At 37.0% G+C, this 20,132-nt stretch overlaps 1 protein-coding gene across 3 annotated transcripts in view; it reads left to right on the top strand.

Moving 5' to 3' along the window:
- The window catches only part of astn1 (astrotactin 1), a 168,131-nt gene that overhangs the window by 66,116 nt on the left and 81,883 nt on the right, over positions 1–20,132 (top strand). For all 3 annotated transcript variants that reach the window (XM_041270924.1, XM_041270923.1, XM_041270922.1), the window contains 3 exons: positions 4,264–4,414; positions 15,191–15,357; positions 16,618–16,812. In XM_041270924.1, coding sequence (XP_041126858.1) covers positions 4,264–4,414; positions 15,191–15,357; positions 16,618–16,812 — 513 coding nt within the window. The remainder of the gene's footprint in view (positions 1–4,263; positions 4,415–15,190; positions 15,358–16,617; positions 16,813–20,132) is intronic.

Here is a 20,132-nt window from a genome sequence, read left to right as displayed (position 1 = left end):
AGAAAAAATGAAAGTGCTTTGGATTCTATGAGCAACACAACCACATTAAATTACTTTTTGTAACTTCAAGAAGCCATGGAAAGTGCAGGAATTCCTTGGAAGAAACTATCTGCCCAGAGTAGACTGGCTAGTGCTAGTGGCAGTGCTGGAAAAAAATTAAGAAAAATGCACATGTACCATTTTTTTTAACACTTATTTCTGCAACAGGCATTATGTAGAAAAGTTGCAGCATTAGAACACGTTATGAGCTTTGTTATCAAGTGTGCCAGAAAAGTGCCAAGTGTTCAGACGTCATAGTGGTACTGTTTACTATTTTGCATTTTCACAGCTTTTTTTCAGTGCTGTTAAAAAAGTTATATTTTGCAATGTAAGAAATATTGAGACTTAGCATTGCACATTTTTTTTTTTACTGTTTGAGATTTCCATTGAAATAAAATACCCTTCTGTTTTCCATTATGTTACATTTCTGATATTGAGGTTTTTTTTGTCAGTTTTCTAGGAAACCTGCTTCTAATTATATCTGCCTATTTCTGTTCTATAAAATACATAAATTAATATGTTGATTAATTGATTGAAATCATGCCTGCATACTTATTGATAGGAATCGCGCAGTGGGGATAATGTGTTTTGATTAGTATATTTGAGTATATTGGCCTACATACAATTTACTGTATATAGACATTTTCACAGCTGAAGTGACTAGAGTCGACACAACTCGGAATCAAGTCGCAATTTTTCATGACTCGACTCGACTCAAATAATCGCAATCAAATGACGCGACTCGACTCCCTGCAAGCAAAGACTCGATTCTAGTCGTGCAAGAAAAGTCTCCATCTGACTTGAGTCATTGTCTTAATGATAAAATCAATAACAAACTTATTTCATTTTCAATACATGCAGCCCCTCTCTAACACACACACAGTCATCTTGTCATTTTGCACATAAACAAGTTCCTGCCATGGTTGTTAAGACCATTGCTAAGGAAAGAAAAAACAGCTTTCTAGCTTATAGCACCGTTCTGTGAGCATAACGTGACAAGCAGCAGGGAGCACTGGAATCAAAATGTGTAGGCGGGAAGCAAAGACAGATTTCTGATCACTGACCACAGCTAATCCTGAGGAAAATAGTGATTTGAGTTTTGTCACAGACATGAAAAAACTAAAAACTAAACAACAACAGCATGGAGAGTACAGTACCTGCAGTGGAATTCGCTTTTAATAATTATATTCGACCAGGAGAGAAACAAGCAGGCTGCATCCTGACTGCACTGTAATGCGACAATATCAATAAACTGCATTCAAAACATAGCACCAGTAACTGCCACTAATTTATACCGGTAGGTTTTTAGTTTTTTTCAACGGTTAAAATCTGAATCTGAATTAATTAAAAACTCAAGTACAATGCAACAGTGGTAAAATGAGTAGGCAAAATGAGTAGGTAGTCGATATTCGATATTTTTATATAAAAAATAAATAATGAAAAAGCAAGTTAAAGAACACGGCAGAAAAAAGCACCAATTAAGAGTTATTTTTTAGGTTTTTTTTAGAACACAAATAAATGTAATGAATGTATGGAAAACGGTTCTAATAAGTAAAAATTAGCCTAGTGAAAGCTTGAAAAGTAAATATTTGGAAAGAATTTGGTGCTCACTGTTCTCTTTTTTAATTAATGGATGTGTGTATGGTTGTGTGTATTTTACGTGTTTATTTATGGACACCATGGGCCCTATTCATAAAAGTACCTGCCGACTGCTGCAATAAAACACATTTTGTTTAAAACTAATGAAAGTCATCCATATTGCTGTTCATAAAATTATCTGAGCAAACGGGCGGCTGTCGTAAAGCACTTTGTGAATGGGTATACAGTCGTTCAAGAAGAAAAATCTTCCTCTTTTTGATGACATCATTATTAATGTTTCGCTAATAATAATAATAATAATAATAATAATAATAATAATAATAATAATAATAATAATAGAGAATTAATAATAATAATAGAGAATTTGTAATAATAATAATAATAATAATAATAATAATAATAATAAATAATAATAATAATAATAATAATAATAATAATAAACCCCGCCAAAGCAGGGAATCAATCAGGGGCGAGTTTATGTTTATGAATCAATGACAGTTTCATGCCGTAATGCACACTGTACACATATTTGATCATTTGATTTGTACGCGGAAAAAAAAAAAAAAAAAAAAAAAGACCTTTCGAAGCGAGGCTCGATCAGTCTCCCTTTCGAATACTGATCGAGCCTCATACTGAAGCTCCATCAGTGTTTTTTGCAATAACAAGCAAGCATAAAATTTCCCACCGACCGCATCAGCAGCACTGGTATACTGTACAGTGTAACGCTCCATGAAAATAAACAGGTCCACACAGGCAGTATTCGTCCAAACAAATAAAAAGGACCGCTGTCAGCCACGGATCACGGCAAATAAATAATAATAATAATAATAATAATAATAATAATAATAATAATAATAATAATAATAATAATAACTGTCTATTCTCAGTCTCTCACTTGCTCTCCGCTTCACAGCGCTGTTTCAAAATGATTATGGCAGAGAATAAGTTCTTTATATTAAACATTTTAATTCATATAAAGCTACAGATTTTATTTTATTTTGTAAAACGAATCTGATTAAATCAAGATAATTTGAACTGTCAGAACTAGTGACTCGAAGTAACTCGAGCCAGATTGGCAACTCCACTCAACTCAAGCAGTTTAGTTTGGTCGCAGCAAAGCTATACCTTGTAAAGCTAAAGTTCCTATACAAATTAAAAAATGTCTCAAATAAACCGTAGAAAACATAGCATATGAAGTTCATTACACATACTTTTGAAGCATACAGTTACAAATAAAAATAATGTGCACAGAACAAAACATTAGATAGCTGTACAGAACTAATTTGCACTTATTATTCTGAGCTCTGCCCCTCCCCTTCAGCTCAGCTGGAGGCTGTCAATGGAGGCAAGGCGGAGGGTCCTGCTTCGTCCTGCAGCCGTCGATAAGGGTATTGTGCACAATACTCATTAAGTGTTTTCCAATTGCGCCCCATTTTCAGATCAAACTAGTAACTGTCATTGTACCTATCGTAGCAAAAGCTTACCTACACCTTAACCCGCTAATTTCAACACAAAGTAGGCACTTTGAATGACAGGTGCTGCAGCTGGCAAATGAAAATGCACAGTCGGCCTTGATGACTGACAGTCATTTAAACGAATGAGAGCATTCTAGCACCGCCTCAGCCAACGAGATCCGTCAGAAAAGGATGAAATGATTGACGGAGAAACTACACTAACCTATTAAGTGACCAGTGAGTTGACTGAGAGCGACACCTAGCCATTCAGAGCAGAAACGAGACGGAACAGACAACAAGTATAAAAATTACACAAACTAGAAAGGATTTCTAAATTATTATTTTGGGGAAGAAAAAAAACCCTATATAAATTTATTTCAGTCAAACTCATATTTTTAGGAATTTGACATTTAAAAACGTTTTACCGAATAAAATAGAAAAGTAGCAAGCTTAATCATGCATTACCATACAAATCACATATTCATCCTGATCGTATGGCACAATAAAATTAGTGTGCACCGTAATATTTTAATATTCCCAATTTCATGAGATAATGAATAAATAGTAAATACGGAAATCATTAACACGTGAAGTAATTGCAATTATCACGCACCATAAAGTTTAGAGCCCTTTCGTAAATGAGCGATACATTCCAATTATAGAATGTACAGGTTGATAATTGAAAGAAAAAAGTCAGCTCTTGGTGTAAATTATTAGTTATCTTAACTACAGTATTCTTGTTGTTTAGGATCACTTTGCATATTTCAGTTTTAGTGATCACATCCTGTTGAATTTTTTAAACTCAGATGTTTAACACCTCTATGGCCTCAAAAGATCTCTCATGTCTTCTCCAAGTACAGCTGGTCCACCACAGTCTAGAAGAGAAGACATCAGAAAGTTATGTTAAGGTCACAGAACCTCTCAGTTTTAAAATGGCATCAGCAAGTGAATCAAAAACAACAGATCAGTTAACTGTTATATTTCATACAGTATATCTTTCATTTTTTTTCATATAATTTAATAGATAATGAAAATAAGTTTTATGCTTAGTTAGTTTGTGTTGGTTTAATAGCAGGAGACTGTACATTTAAAACTACAACATTTGCTTTCCTCAAAAGAGCTTCATGAACACCCTAGAAAGGCATCATTGAAGTTCTCTCTTTTTCCTCAGGGAGGAGCTGATGATCTCCTCAGCCTTTGACAGCCTGGAGGTCCTGCTCGACTCGTTTGGGCCGGTGCGTGACTGTTCGAAAGACAATGGCGGCTGCAGCCGGAACTTCCGCTGTATCTCTGACCGCAAACTAGACTCTAGCGGCTGTGTGGTGAGTGAGAGACCTCTTCTTTAGCTTCTCCTTTTTGGTGCTTATAGTTGAGTTCTCATGATGTCCAGCAGGTGCCATTAAGCAGTTCTCCCTCATAGCTCACTCCTTTACCACGGTCTTCTGCCACTCTTGAGCAGAGACTAACGAGTGCTGAATTCAGTAGGGGACTCGTATCCACTGGCGGATAAATTGAGACCGCCAAACTATCAACTGAGCCTTATTCAAACCCACACCTCAAGTGGACACTCGCAAGGCTAGAGAACTGCATTACCTATGCCATATTCAGTTATGATGATTTTACGAAGGTTAGATTTATTTCTTTGAACATATTTGCAATCTAGTAATGTGTTTAAAGTTCAGCATCTAATTGAAAGTTTTTGAGTATGAAGCAATGACATTACATTTTGGGTGACATTTGACAAAATTTAGGCAAATATTTAGAATAAATGCTCTTGCTCACAAGACTCGGATTGTGGACATTTACGTTTTTTGTCACAGTGTAGTCAATTACAGTGTATTAAAAACTACATCTATTTTACATTCTGTAGATATGTTCAAAAATAATAATGCATCTGGAAGGTGATTGTAATACATTGGATGAGAATATGTAAGAAAGCCTGCCAAGACGTGCATTCACACTCAAATAATCTGCAGACAAGTGCTTTATGTAAATTGATCTGCATACTGATGGGAAATTTACCTGGTTCTTTTTTATCATTCCTTTTTTTTAATACCTGGGGTTGTACTAAGAAGATGAACACCAGAATAAATAAATCTGAAAACATGGACGTGTCTCCTGTAATATCCAGATCTAAATCCCATGGAAATGTGAGAGGATGGTGTCAGTATAAAAAATGTCATGAACACTACCAACTTTTGCAGTTGAATTATTTGAGGATCAGATTTGTTTAGGATAAAGGTAATTTGCATTTGACACAGAACAACATGTTCTTTATTTTGTGTGGTATGCTGGTTTAGTATGTCATTTGGCTATGTGTTTGTAGGCAGACAGTCAAAATGATGTGCAAGTTGTTCCAAATTTGTTGCTGTGTAGCTGTTAATAGTAATCATGTGGTCTGCTAGTTGCCTGTTCATGTTTGTGGCAAAGTGGTTTGTAGTGCACAGGTGTAGAGGTGATGCAGTCCTTAGAAACAACAGTTCCAATGGTAAGTAGCAAAGCTTTATTAAGGTTTTTAAATAATAACACTGACTATACACAAGAAGTGCTTTACAGTGGTACAGTGCAGTCCGGGTTTAATGCTGGCTTGACAGCGACAGCTTCCGGATCTTTAGCTGTCTAAAATGACACACAAGACACAGTTAAATAGACAGACAGTACAAAACTAAACACTCACGGTTTCTTTCTGTTCCTCGTGGCCAGTCTGTAACCGTAATGAAGGAACAGATAGCTCGGCCACGTCCCCTAAATACTTTCAGTCACACCGTCTTTCGGTGGTCGGCCAGTCACGTCTCTTCCAGTCCGTGACTGACACACCGCCTACCGCATTAAGCCCATGAATTCTGGTAATGTGGCTCCGCCCCCTTCCTGGATGGCTGGCTTCCAACTGACCCTGGAAACTGCCAGACCATCCAGTACAAGGCACACTGTTTCTGTTACACAGCGACCTCACAGGTCGGGAGGGACATCGTTGTAGTTTTCAAATCTGGCATCTGGCATTTAAACACCTCAAGGAGACACAATAGAAAAATATCTAATCAATAGCATGTGTGCATTTGAATTCTTGTGGCATTAACGCTGCTGGCTGTGGGAAAGAGGGGCTCAAGTGTCTGTTCATTATGTAGCCAATGCCAAGCCTTGGTTGCTCAGCTGGTAGAAAAATACTTACATACAAGCTGCTTAAGAAAAATTGCATTATGTCCTAAGCTATTAAATTTGATAAACAATTTGCTGCTTCAGTAGGAGTGAATTATTCATTGCGTTAATGAAGCTAGTCAAGCTACTACCTTTGCCGACCGTACATAGTTGTGTGTGGCTCATTTTACAATACACACAAAATAATACAATTTCCATTTCCATTTAATGAGTCTCTTGAGGTAAACAATATGGGGCAAACTTGATTTGAGATGTGATTTATCATTTTTAAATTCAGGTTCTGTAGTCATGCATAGTAGCTTAAAGGGGATATTTATAGGTCTAATAGTTTAACAAAAAAGGTTTACCATTATTGTGTGAGAGTTTTCCCTTACTCCAATACATTGTACTACTTTATGGATGCAGTAACATTAGAACAAATACATCACCCTGATCTTGCAAAGTACAGTAAACACATTTTCAGCATCAGAACCTTGGAAGACTAGGCGGAGCCTACACAAATTTCCTGTGACGTACTACCCCCACCATAGAGTAAAAAATAAATAAGTAGTTGTAAGGTAAATTCAGCATTACTTCTGATATGAAATACTGCTAAACGATAATAATAAAAATCATATTTTTTGTATTTAACTTTTGCTTCTGTGGTAAGTACATATGTTATATATACGCCTATGGTGCAGTGAGAACAGTTATGCTTAAAAAACAGTATAAATATAAACATGAAATAAATAATTCTATAATAGTGATATATCAGTGCTTGCATTTCTTGTCTGGCCAGAACACGCTCTGCTCTGTGAAATTTCTTTGGATAAGCAAAAGCTTATCACTTTAAAGTGATTTATTAAAATCCAGTTTTACATAGATAATTTCAGACCTTGACTGCAGTCTCTAAAAGATGAGTGCCTTCATGCCAATGAGAATAGGATCACTGGGAACAGGATCACAAGTTCAGAACTATGCTTTTACCATGGTTTGCCATGATTGTATAATGTGCTTTACCATACCCCAGTGCTTTAAAAAGTTTATCTATGCTTTACCATGCTTTCATTATGCTTTATTACACTTTGCTATGATTTACTGTGGTAAGCTGTTGTAAGGGTAGCTTGTATTTGGTTAGCTATTGTAAGCTTGGAGTACAATACTACGGTTTTGCTTGGTGTTCTTACTCTCCCAGTTCATGTAGACCAAACATATCTGTATGTATGGATTTATTTACTTTGGCAGGTGTAAAAAGTTACATTATATTATATATTTTTTAATCATTTAATGCCATATACTGTAAGACATAATTTGGTACGGCAACTTTAATGATTAAAACAGTCTTGCACTGTTGCTGAACTGGGGTGTGAGGATTTTTGCCTATGTATTGCCCTGATGACAACAGATGATAACACTTTGTGTTTGCATACATTGTTTATACTTAATAAGCTGTTTTGAGCCTATGTACAAACCATTATCAAACCAATTCAAACACACTTGGAATACGTAGGCTTTTTTTCTGATAAGCATGCTCCTTGTGTGAGCCAGTTAAATTGCACAAGCTCTTATAGTTTCATCAGCCTTTTTTCCTTTTCTTTATACAACCCGTTACTTATGCTTCCCATTTAAATGGTAAAGAAATCATTGAAACTGTCTGTAAACATTGTGTGATTTTCCTGTGTTTAATGTAAGCTCCGAATCAACGCAGGGTTAATGAAGTCTTAAAATTAAACTGTACATAGCTGGTGCACATCAGCAGTTTGCAATCACCAGTCCTGCTGTTTGAACTTGCAAAACTCATAGCATTGTTCTTAAATGTAACATCTTGTTATCTGGGTTTCTGCTGACATTGGAGAAGAAACGCAAATGTAATGTGCTTTTAATGCGCTTTGTCTCGCATCATGCTAGGGAAATAAGACCAAATTTGGTCAAGAAAATTACCTAAGCTAGCTGTATCTGTGCTGTACTAAGTAATTTCTTTGCTCAGCTAAGAAACATCTACACTGATGCCGGCTCAGAAACTAAGAGACATTACACTTTCTGAGGCCTACTATATGCTTCATGTGTTCTTTGATTTTCTTTGTTCCTGTTTGTATTTTGATTCCTGAATAAACAATTTTTGTTTAACTTTACCTGAAGAAGATTAATTATTTTTAAGAAGAAACCTTTTACAGGGGGAAGGCGAGTAATGGAGTTTCGTAGTTACTTAAAAAAGAGGGATCTATGAGAAACAATCAATGCTTTTAAAATTACTCAGGCCTTGATGATGTTTGTCTCAGTAGCTTAAACCAGTGTTGAAATCTTTCTAAAACAGATGTCTGGCATCTTCCCTGCCATATTCTGTTACTACAGTGTGTTCCAGGTTTACAAAAAACAAACAAACAAAAAAAAAAACCAAATTATATATATATATATATATATATATATATATATTTCCACAAAAACTTGATTGAGTTCTTGAGTACTACCACCAACACAACACAACAAAACTTCATAGGTTTTGAGAGTGGACGTTCGACATTAGAGGAAGCTTGCCAGTTTCCATCAATATCCTTAGAAATACTAGCCATCTTACGCTAAAGGGCTTATGCTGTCACTTATGATGGCTCTCAGTGGCAGTTATTGTTCAGTTTTTATATGTTCGCTGTAAGGGATCGCAAAAAGATCCCCACATTTATCACCATACCAGTGCCATATTCTAATTTCTATGTCTGAGGGTATATCATTTATGTTTATATCCTCCTTTCAGAACTATTACTATTACAGTCCCACCTCTGCTATTCAATTACCATCTCAGTTCGACCAGGCTGCCTTTCCCAGCCAGTGGGAGTGCAGTCGTTTTGAACTAGTCCAATAATTGCTAAATGATTATGTGATTAATTAGTTATTTAGCCTATGCAGACAGGAAATTTCAAGCTGTCTTAACTGCAACAGTAATTAATTTATATAAATAAATAAATAAATAAATAATAATAAGGTTGCCAAGAATGATTGGAAGAGACCTGTGCCAGCCTGGAGCGTTGACAACATTCCTTTCTCATTTAGCTTTGAAACAAATTAGTTTAATATCTACCTGTTTCTAAAATAAAATCTAATCTAACCAATACTAGTAATTTGTATTACAGCATTTAAAAAACATAAAATGATTAGCCTTTAGACTAGAGAGAATTTCATTATAGTACTAAATGATTTTACAAAATGCTTTTCAGGGGTTTTAGGTATATTATCTGAATAGTTTAATAATGCCTCACGCTATGGGATTTCAAACAAATGGCATTGCAGCCTAGTTACTTTTTATTTGTTCAATACAAATAGATCATGTATTTTATGACCTTAATTTTTTGGACCTTAATCGTTTAGCTCTAACAGATGCAAGTGTAATTCATTGAAAGATTTTAGACAGCAGTGACTGAAACTAGCTCAATCTGCATTTCTTTATACCTGATAGATATACCTTTATCTACATAGGGACTAGTTTCCGTTTCATTCTTTGAATTATTTTTTGAAGTACATGAGACATATTCTTGGACAAAACAATATATTTAAATATATTACTTCACAAAGGCATTGCGGTAGCCTTTAATTTGTATTTTTATCTGTAATCGCAAAAAGCACATTGCAGTTTACCTTTTTAAAGCTACTTTTTCAAAAGATTTACCTTAAAGCAGTGGTTCTCAATCTGTGGTCCGTGGAAAGGTTACATAAATTACTGAAAGGAAGTGGCAGAATAGTGTATAGATCCTATTGCAAACCCAGAATATGAGACCTTAAAAACTCATACATGAAGAACATCTTCAAGTGAAAAGGTCTAAACTCTCCTTCATATATAGTTTTGGAGTGTCTCAATGTATTCTTTACTAGGGAGTTTTCATGTATTTTGCGGAAAAAAAACTAGTCCCTCAAGGTTCTATTTGTTGTAAACAGTAAACTGGAGGTTTTCAGCATTTCCATTTATTGTAATTAATTAAAATGAATGAAGCCTCTGTGCTGGTCTTAATCGCACAGTAAACAGACATAGAAAAGGACGCAAAGATAAAGTTCACTATCCACACATTACAAAAATACATTATTGGCATTTTTAAATGCTTGGTCACTAACAGGCTATTATTGAGGTTTATGTTTACAGAACGATTGAGGACAGCATAGAGGCTAACAAAACAAAATCGAATAGCCTATTCTTGACCAGCCGAATTCTGGACTGAAGCATATAATCAGTTTTAGTTTTCCTCCAATTTTAAAAATAACTTTGCTCACAGAAATAGACCCACCCATCGCATTAAAACAAAGAAAGGTCAAAAGGTATGTCTATGATTATTCTTAACTTCAGTAAGCTACAGTTTATTGTGTGGTCCGCAAACAAAACAATTTTGAAACCACTGCCTTAAAGCAAGTAGTCCTTTTTGATTTTAGCAAAACAAATATTTTGACTCCCTTCAGCAAAAGTAAACTGTTGTGTATAATGTTAGCATGACTGCTTTGCAAAGGATATTTTAATACCAGACGCATGTTTCAATATCTCTGCTGTTACAAGCAGAAACTATGCTTCAAATAATGCATTAGGGATTATTTATTTTATTTTATTTTATTTTATTTTTTTAATTATTATTAATTAACAACATCATTTCAATCTTGCCTAAGTAATCATGTTCACAGCCTCCAATTTTACCAGATGCATATTTTGCTTACATACAAGGGTTTTGGCCACATTTTTAAACATGGTCAATAGGGCCACGAATAGACGGGACACTCCAGATGCCACTTTAGATGTCTAAAATGTGTGAAAATTGTTCACGGAGGAGAATACTATGTCTATTTTCCTTCTGCACTAAAGTCAGTTCTCCATAAAAGCCCATTCCTTAGATTGTCACTTTGTTCAGTCTTAGATACAGAAACACCTTACAATTGAGTGTTTACCATCATATCTCTCAAAGCATGAGTAAAACTACATTACTGTTTAGCTTTTTGTTTTGTTATGAAAGATGGTATGTGTTTCAGTTATTGTATTACCCATGTATGTAAGAAAAGCTGAAATGTGTTTTTGTTTTCCTCTAACCCCTGGTACTTCAATAACTGCAGTCCTCTGATGCTTTTAACAGTCCACTGCAGTACTGTAAAACAAGTTATTTCGAAATACTAAAAGAAACCTAATTTGTCATAGATCTTTTTTATTTTAGTACTGTATTTCTATATTTAGCACTATTGAGTTTTATAGCAAGGCTTTATTGTGCAGATTTATTATGATATAAACATTGCAAAATGTATAATAGCACAGTGAATACATGCACATAATTGTATCGAATGGAAATGTTAGCTTACTTACCATAACCCTGATTCCCTGAAAGAGAAGACGACCACCAAAACATTACGTATGCTTATTGGTAGGCATATGTAATGTTTTGACTTTTCTGAGCTCTCTATACCAGGGCTGGACCCTTCCTGGGGTGATGCCTTCTGTCCCACCTACAGAGGGATTAAATAGTCAAACCATCTCGCTGGTTGGTGGTTGTCTTCTCTTTCAGGGAACTGGGGTTATGGTAAATAACTTAACGTTCCCTTTCAATTCAAAGACGACCACCAAAACATTATGTATAGGAAATGTATACCGTCGCAAGGGAGAAGGAACAGCAGCTTACGAGGGATGCATCAGAACCACTTAACCCTAGGTTAGCGGTGTGAACATGCAACCTCAAGAACCCTTGTGCCTATTAAAGGCAAAGAAGGATCTACCACATTCAAGCGGTACAACATGAAGAATATATGCGGCGTAGCCCAGCTAGCCACTGTACATATATTGGACAGTGAGGCCCATCTGAAGAGGGCCCAAGATGTAGCCAACCCTCTAGTGGAGTGTGCAGCTACTCTCCCAGGTGAGGGTAAGCCAGCACTGTCATACACCACATAATCCAGTGGGACAGTCACTGTTTTGAGAGGGGCTGTCCTAGGGTCCGTAAACTGTGACATACAAAGAGCTGGTCAGAATAACGCAGAGCTGTTGTTTTATCCACGGAACATCTCAGCGCCTGCACTGGGCAGAGGAAGTTCAATCTCCTATCCTCTGAAGACAGCAAGGTGGCCACTTCCTTCTGGAGTACTGAGACCTGAAGAGGGTCCATCACAGATGTGTGCATGACTCCTCAGAAAGGGGGAGGTCCCAAACGGAATTGCAGCACATAACCGTTGTGCACAGTTGCAAGCACCCAGGGGTCCGAGGTACAAGCCTGCTAGTACTGCAGTTGGTGTGCAGAGAACTGTTGTATCTGAGGCTGCAAGCCTTCAGGGCCCATGCTGGGGCTGCTGAGGTTGGGGCGGATCACTCTGAGGCGGCTGCCTAGGGCAACAGACCGAAAATTTCCTCCTGGAGCAATTGGAGGAGCGGGGTTGGGGGCATTGAGCGCCACAGCTTTCACCAAGTAGCGCGTGCACCAGAGCTCTATGCGCACAGAGTGCACTGGGCAATGTGCGCACCAAGTGCACCGAGCACCACGCACGAGTACTGCACGCACCGGATACCGGATGCACTGTGTTGCTATAGCACCGAGGGCACCGAGCACTGTGCACACCACATGCACCGAGCCACCGAAATACCATGGGCTGAACATACACCCAGGGTACCGAAGAACTGGGGGGGCAGCTAAAGCAGTGGTGCCTGCCCTAACCGCGTGTAATCACACCTGGTTAGTGCATAGCGTATACTCGGGAATACACAGGCCTAAGCTGCGGCGGGCGAATCTGTGGACAGTACAACACAATAAAAACAATATGACTGGGCAACACACTGCTGTTATTGTTTGATTTTTCGAAGAACCGACGCACAGAGGTGGGCGGGCCGAGGCAGCTGACAAGGTTTACTCTACAGTGGGTCTAGTAAAAATACAGCCCCGTGGAGGACAATGCCCGCTGTGTTTTTTAATCACATAGTTGCTCGACAGCGGGGGTATGGCGAGGCTGGAGAAAACAACAACACTCACTCCTTTAAATCAATACTGAACAGACAGTTGACTCATGTACCATAGCTAGGAAGACAGCAGCCTGCAACGTGAGCGCGAGCAGGTTGCTGAAAAAATAGAAGGAGAAAGGCTGAATCAGGAGTCACTGATTCCGTTAAAGCGGCAAGCCAGCTTTCAGCCTGAAAGGCAAGGGAACTGCGGGTGACTCAGAAGCTCTTTTTCACAACACACTCAGATACTAACACAGAAGGTCTTACTGTCTTGAGAGGCAAAAAGAGAACATGGCTTCCGTGGTTTGACTATTTAATCCCTCTGTAGGCGGGACAGCAGGCATCACCCCAGAAAGAGGCCTATCAGTCGCTTTGGTACAGAGAGCTCAGAAGGCAGGCTTATCCCATACATAATGTTTTGGTCGTCATCTTCCAATTGAAAGGGAACCGTTGTTGTCCTTGCAGTATGATATAAAACCCAAGGTGGTTAGGTTTTAGGCTACATGCCCCTAATGAACATATTCACAAATGCCATTGCGTCTACAGTAAGAAGGTCTGTTGAAGTCATTGCAGTAATGCTAACATGAAAAAACGTCCAGGGATATCGGTTCCCATGTTGCCAGTTACCTGCTGTGTTTTTCCGGCAATAATGGTTTAAATCAATGCATACTGGTTCGCAGCCACTGTTCACTGCAACACAGATTCTTTTAAACGTATTTTGCTTTCATAAAATATTGATCAAGCAAAAGTAGTAGTGATTTAAAGAGTCTGCGCTGAGTATTGATTAGACGATTTAATGTACCATATCTTTACATTAGAGGCAATAACTCAGTTGTCACCAAGCTAGCAGGGAAGTGACAAAATCAATGCAAATGTGTCCAGGGACAAGGCAGGGCTTTAGTCATTAGGTATGGCCTTTTATACCCGATGCAGTGAGTGGATGACTCAAGAGGATTGTAACCTAAATCTGTAACCATCAGAGCTGCTAAATGAGGAAGGAACAAGCTACATTTTAACAGCTTTCTCCCTTTGTTCCTGAGGTCATTTCATTTTTAGTTTCAACTGCATTTTCGTTGTATTTGTTTTGACTATGAGCCACAGCTATTTTTTCTCATGAATTATTTGCTCACACCTTAGTGGGTTCTTTCCAACTGAATGTCACTGCTTATTATACAGATGTACAAAATTCAGAAGGCCAGCACATACTATACAGTTATACTGCAATATGGATATTCTGTACCGTGAAAATGAAGATAGTACAGCATAAATGTTTAGGTAGTTCTGAAATACCCAGACTACACCATTTCAGTTCAACTTGAAACACTTTAGTACAGCTTAAAAAGTGTTGGTGATCAGGTCATCAGGTAGTGCTTTGCCAAATTACTGTTGTGTAATTTTAACACATTAACTAACGTTCGTATTGCTGTGACAGTATAAAACAGGGCCCCATTGTAAATAATATTTGCACTGTAATCAAGCACATGGATGGGCCTACAGTTTGATAAAGATAACAAGGTTCTTATAAAATATACAGTTCCAGACAGAGCCTTGAGAAAGGGACTGTATTGTGTTAGTGGGGGAAGGCCAAGCCCTGGTCACCACCCTACAGGCTACCAAACCAATGCAGTGCACTAGTGGGAAGTGCACTATTGATCAGGTTATGTCACTGAAATATTGCATTAGTAAAATTGCTGCTAGTCACCCAGTGTAACAAAATAATAGCGTACATCACAGTGACAGGACACATATTGACCTTAATGCAAAAAAGGACATTTCTCTTGTTTTGAACACCCACATAACACAAAATAATATTGAACAAGGAGATGCTTGGGCAAATGCATGAAATATGAGCTGTTGTGCATACATTTGTGTATCCCAATACACTAATGTGGTGCAGCCCTCCATATAAACCTGTGCCAGACCAGTTCACTGTTTTGGTGGAGATCTAGTATAGTGTGTTTTTTTTTTCTTCACCTGTGCAGTAAATGTACAATCAGTTGACTAAACATGATTTTTTCTATCAAAGTGTCCTCCAGGTCTGAGCCCGATGAAGGATGGCACAGGATGCTATAATCACCACATTGGGATTGACTGCTCCGATGGCTTGAATGGGGGGTGTGGGCAGCTATGTCTTCAGCAGTTGGCACCCTTGGCTGAAGACTCTTCTCTCTACAACATCCTTATGTTCTGTGGGTGAGTTATTGTATCGATGCAGGACTAATTTTTTTTTTTTTTTTTTTTTTTTTGACTGCTTCTATTTCCCTAATATTTTTCCTCTTGTACTTAATCAATACCATCTTTAGTACCAAAAATACTATACAATATATAACACCCTTCACAGTCTTGGTTTGACTATAGTAATTGTATACAAAATTTATATCTTTTGTGAGAGTCTAGGACTATCGGCTTATTCTTAAATTGTTTGTTTTTTTTTGTTTTTTTTTACAAAATAACAATACAAAATAAACCACAAGTGTAAATGTACTATTAATGAAAAAGCTATATCATAAAATGTATGAAGCTTCTTTTAGTGTTTGTTGATATCAGATTTTAATTTAGATAACCCTCACCCCCTACCTTAGGCTGCCATCATCACTTCATTCTCTTTCATTAACAAAGGTTCAGTAAAGATCTCATGCAAAGACATGTCCAAAAGTTGTCAGGTAAGAAAGAAGCCTGAATTACAATACAATATAATCCAATTTGCATTTATAAAGCACCTTCCATGCGCAAACATCCCAAGGCTCTGAAAATAACGTTGAGCCTGAGCAGCCATGTGTGGGCCAAGGTAAATAGATGTTGAGCTTTAAGGTTTTAAGTAGGATTTTTAACACCTGGTGTGCTGAATATTTCCTGACAGGTAGCTCTAGAGATATGTGATGTAAACCTAAGAAAAGCCCTTACGTTTTGCAGGTTAAGCAAAACAACAAGCCCGTTACCTAAAGTAACAGACACCTGGTCCCATATAAAACAGGTTGGTTGTCTAGTGCTCAGTCAGCTTGAAAGGTTTGACCCTGCATTACTGATTTTGTACAGTGTCACCTGGGAAACTACACAACCAGCATATCAATATGAAGGTATTCAACTGTATTTCTTGGTCAGTAGTAAATTGACTCACTTATGTGTATGTATCGACGTAATATATATATACATCTATATAATTATATATATATATCATATATAATATATAGATATATAATATATATATATATATATATATAATGTTACAGTTTAGAGCTGAATTGGGACTTAAATACACCTGTGGACCTCAGTCAAACAAACGTAGTTACAATAACTACTAAATTTAAATTTAAATATTTATCTTCAGTCAGCTTTTTTGACATATATATATATGTGTGTGTGTATATATATATATATATATATATATATATATATATATATATATATATATATATATATATATATATATATATATTGTATTTTGCATTACAGTTGCATTGAAGACTATAAGCTGGGGCCTGATGGACGGTCCTGCCAGCTCCTTTCTGAGTCATGCACTGAAGGCCTAGACTGTGGAGAACCGGCCGACATCCCAGCCAACCAGACCGTCTTTGGGGAACTCTTTTACGGCTACAATAATCACACCAATGAGCTCACTTCAGGACAGATCCTAAAGGCGACTTTCAGGTAGGGTGAGTAATGGAAAGATGTGTCTAAAATCATTCTTTGTTATTTAAATGGTACAATTAATCTTTCCTGAAAAAGTTGCATTATTAAATTAGATATGCTAATACATAACTGAATGCCTTAGACATGTATGGTGGGCATTGCCTTTTTTTATTTTTCTTAACAGGGCACATTTTATATGCAGTGACAGATAACTGCTGTTCATTAATTTGCACAGTAGCTGCTGACAGGAATACAGAACAAGAGTAAATGTTGGGGGTGCCTGTGCCTTGAGTACTTGGCCATGGACTCGTCCCAAGTAAGAAATATTGTGATGTATTCCTCCTCTGGCGCTATCAATATTCCCAGTCCTCTGTGCATTTTTACCTCTAAGGAATAGGATCCACATGCACTACGATTATTCAGTATATACAAGGAACCATGTTCCAGGAAATAATAGTTCCTGATATGTTTCCAGGAAACAAAGAAACACATTTCCCAGAGTAGACCATCATTATGTCCAATCAGAAGATATTCATGTGACTCATTTTAGTAAATTACTGTGGAAGCGTACCATCCTTTTAAGATGAAATCTCTGGTTTAAGTCAGATATGTCAATTACATTATGTTGAAGTATCTTCAATGTTGATAGTTTCTGTTGTATGGAACTGTGATAAACTGTTGATGAAATATGAACGCATAATCAAATTTCGATGTCAATTGCATTATACTGATTCAATTACTGTATTTAATTAATAATGTGACAGTTGCATGATGTTGACTGTAATGTTTAATAATATGCCGTATAACAGGAAATTTTGGCAAGGAATTTATTTTGGCATTATTGGCGGTTTTGATTGGATCGCCAATAATTCTTCCACCAGTCAGATTGTGGCATACAATGAGTGATCCTGGGCTCTGTCAGACATATGCAGCACAGGTTAAAGAAGTGATGGGCAAGGGAAAGAATGTGTCGGATTCAAAGTGAATATGAGAATATGAGAATGGCAATGTGATGAAGCCAATTTGCTTGAAAATAAAAGCAGACCGGACATTTACATCAATGGATTTAGAAAATCTTGAATTTATGATACGATCAGGAACTCCCAGGCACTGTAAACTACGTCTGCTACTGTGTACCTGTACGTCTGCTCCTTTTTATGCTAAACAGTTTTGTGTTATTTTTTTACAAGGAGTTAATTAAGTACTGTAACAGCCAAAATAGTTCAGTTCTCTGTAACAAGAGAACATTTTGCTTTGGATTGTTATTGTCGATTCGTTGTGTGTGTGTGTGTGTATGTGTGTGTGTATATATATGTCTTTAAAAAACAAGATGGCATCTGTCCTGAGAAGGCTTAATTACCTTAGACACACTGGGACATGTGCATTGATGTGTAACTAGGGACATTGGGGGCTGTCAGGATAAAGGCGGATTGGGAAGCCCTAAGACTGTTATGATACTGCATTTTACTATGGTTTTTCTATGGTTTTTACATTTCAGTTCTATTCCTCTTTTCTCAGTTCTAACACATGCCATCTTTTGTAATTTAATCACCTGCTAACCTTCATTGTGACAAATATAGCTCATTAAAAATATATGTAACATTTTCCTGTAAAATGTTTTGATCTGAGTTTAATTTTTTCACTAATTGTACACTATTTAAATCGGTATTTGCCATATGTTGTCCAATTAGTACAGTGAGTAATTATTTGATAAGCAGTTTACAGCTAGGGTAGTTGACACCATGATATAGAGAAGGTAGAAACTAGATGTGATGTTGACCAACGGACAGATATAACGCTACATCTCTAGGTAGTCCACTTATAGTTGTATAGTCAACAGTTAGGGCCAGGGAGAGGACTAAAGATAGATCTAGGGTACAGTCACCTCAATATCAGTCTACGGAGAGTACAAGCTACATGAATTTTTTCCTGTAGGGCATCATCACAGTGTCTTCAGGCAGACACATTAAAGTTTAGTCTTCACCACTGACTGCCACGCAGTCTTTACAAGTCTCAAACAGCAAAAGCACAACATGAAACAAAACACTTTCCTTTACAGGCAAAGCCTGTGGCTTGTTTCAATGCTGCATTCCATCTGGAATTTCAGCTCCACAGTGATTAAACAGTGTAAAACACACCACATAAAAGGAACATTATCTTTCCTTAGGACACTGTCTGTTTTTCCTTCACAAAGTAACAGCTCTGGACTGGAAAGTGATAATTGCCCGCAGTATTAGCATGAGGATCCAGGACAGTTTATGAACCATATTATCCCTTTATCTGATGTTCTGAACTATTGGCCTCATCGTAAGGTCATTGTACACTTGCCATTGCAGCATCGGCTTCTGTAGTAAAGTCACATGGTCAGGAAACCATGCCATTGAAATTAAAATTCAAACAGTCCAATTATATTATTCTTGAAGTTAATGGAAACACCAGTTTTGAGCGAGTGTGCTGCATAGCAGATTGATGCAAACTAGAAATAGTAATTAATGCCTGCAAGGAACTGGATCTCAAACGTTTGCACTAATCTAATTTGATATCACCATGGGAATGCAGTCTGGATCAGGCTTTGAAAAATGTTAACAGTTTCACTGGTAGCACAACAGCTTGAGTAAAAAGCACATGGGAATTTCGGCTAATCCCGTTAAATGTATAATTAAAAGTAATAGTGAGAAGTAAATTAAAACTGACCATGAACTATATAGGTTTAATGGAATTAACTGGACCTCTTTGGAAGTGCATAATGAAACAGGAGCATAGGGGCACAGTAAAATATCATCCTCTACACATTTCCTGGTCATCATTGAGCCTTTATCATGCATATATATATATTATATATATATATATATATATATATATATATATATATATATATATATATATATATATATAACCCTTCCTGAAGACTTTTTTAAATTTAAATGTACATGATTCCCCCAGTGAGACTGTTAAAAGCAAATTCATAAAGATGAAAAGAAAGTGAATATCAAAAGGGAAGAAAAAGCGACTTGAAAAATCCGATTTTGTTTGACAGCTCTGCATCTTTAGGAAAAATGTTTGTAAACATGCTGCTTTTAGAAGAAACAAAAACTGTATTTAACGATCAACTTGACCTTGATTTACATTTCTCTGTTAGGTTCTTTTGAAGGTGAGCTTTTATATGTGAATCTTCAGCAGCCACTTCTATAAACCGTTTAGATGCTAAATTTGTGTTCTTAATGTAAATCCTGTGACAATATGTAATACTGCCCTGCAGTAGGACTTCTGATTACTATGGCTACAATATCATGGTCATGTGACTTTTTGGTTGTAATTGAACAAATTCTCCTAAAATG

This window comes from Polyodon spathula, chromosome 14 (assembly GCF_017654505.1).
Source record: "Polyodon spathula isolate WHYD16114869_AA chromosome 14, ASM1765450v1, whole genome shotgun sequence".
In the NCBI taxonomy this organism is placed as follows: domain Eukaryota; kingdom Metazoa; phylum Chordata; class Actinopteri; order Acipenseriformes; family Polyodontidae; genus Polyodon; species Polyodon spathula.
This window is presented reverse-complemented; position numbering and strand designations above follow the sequence as displayed.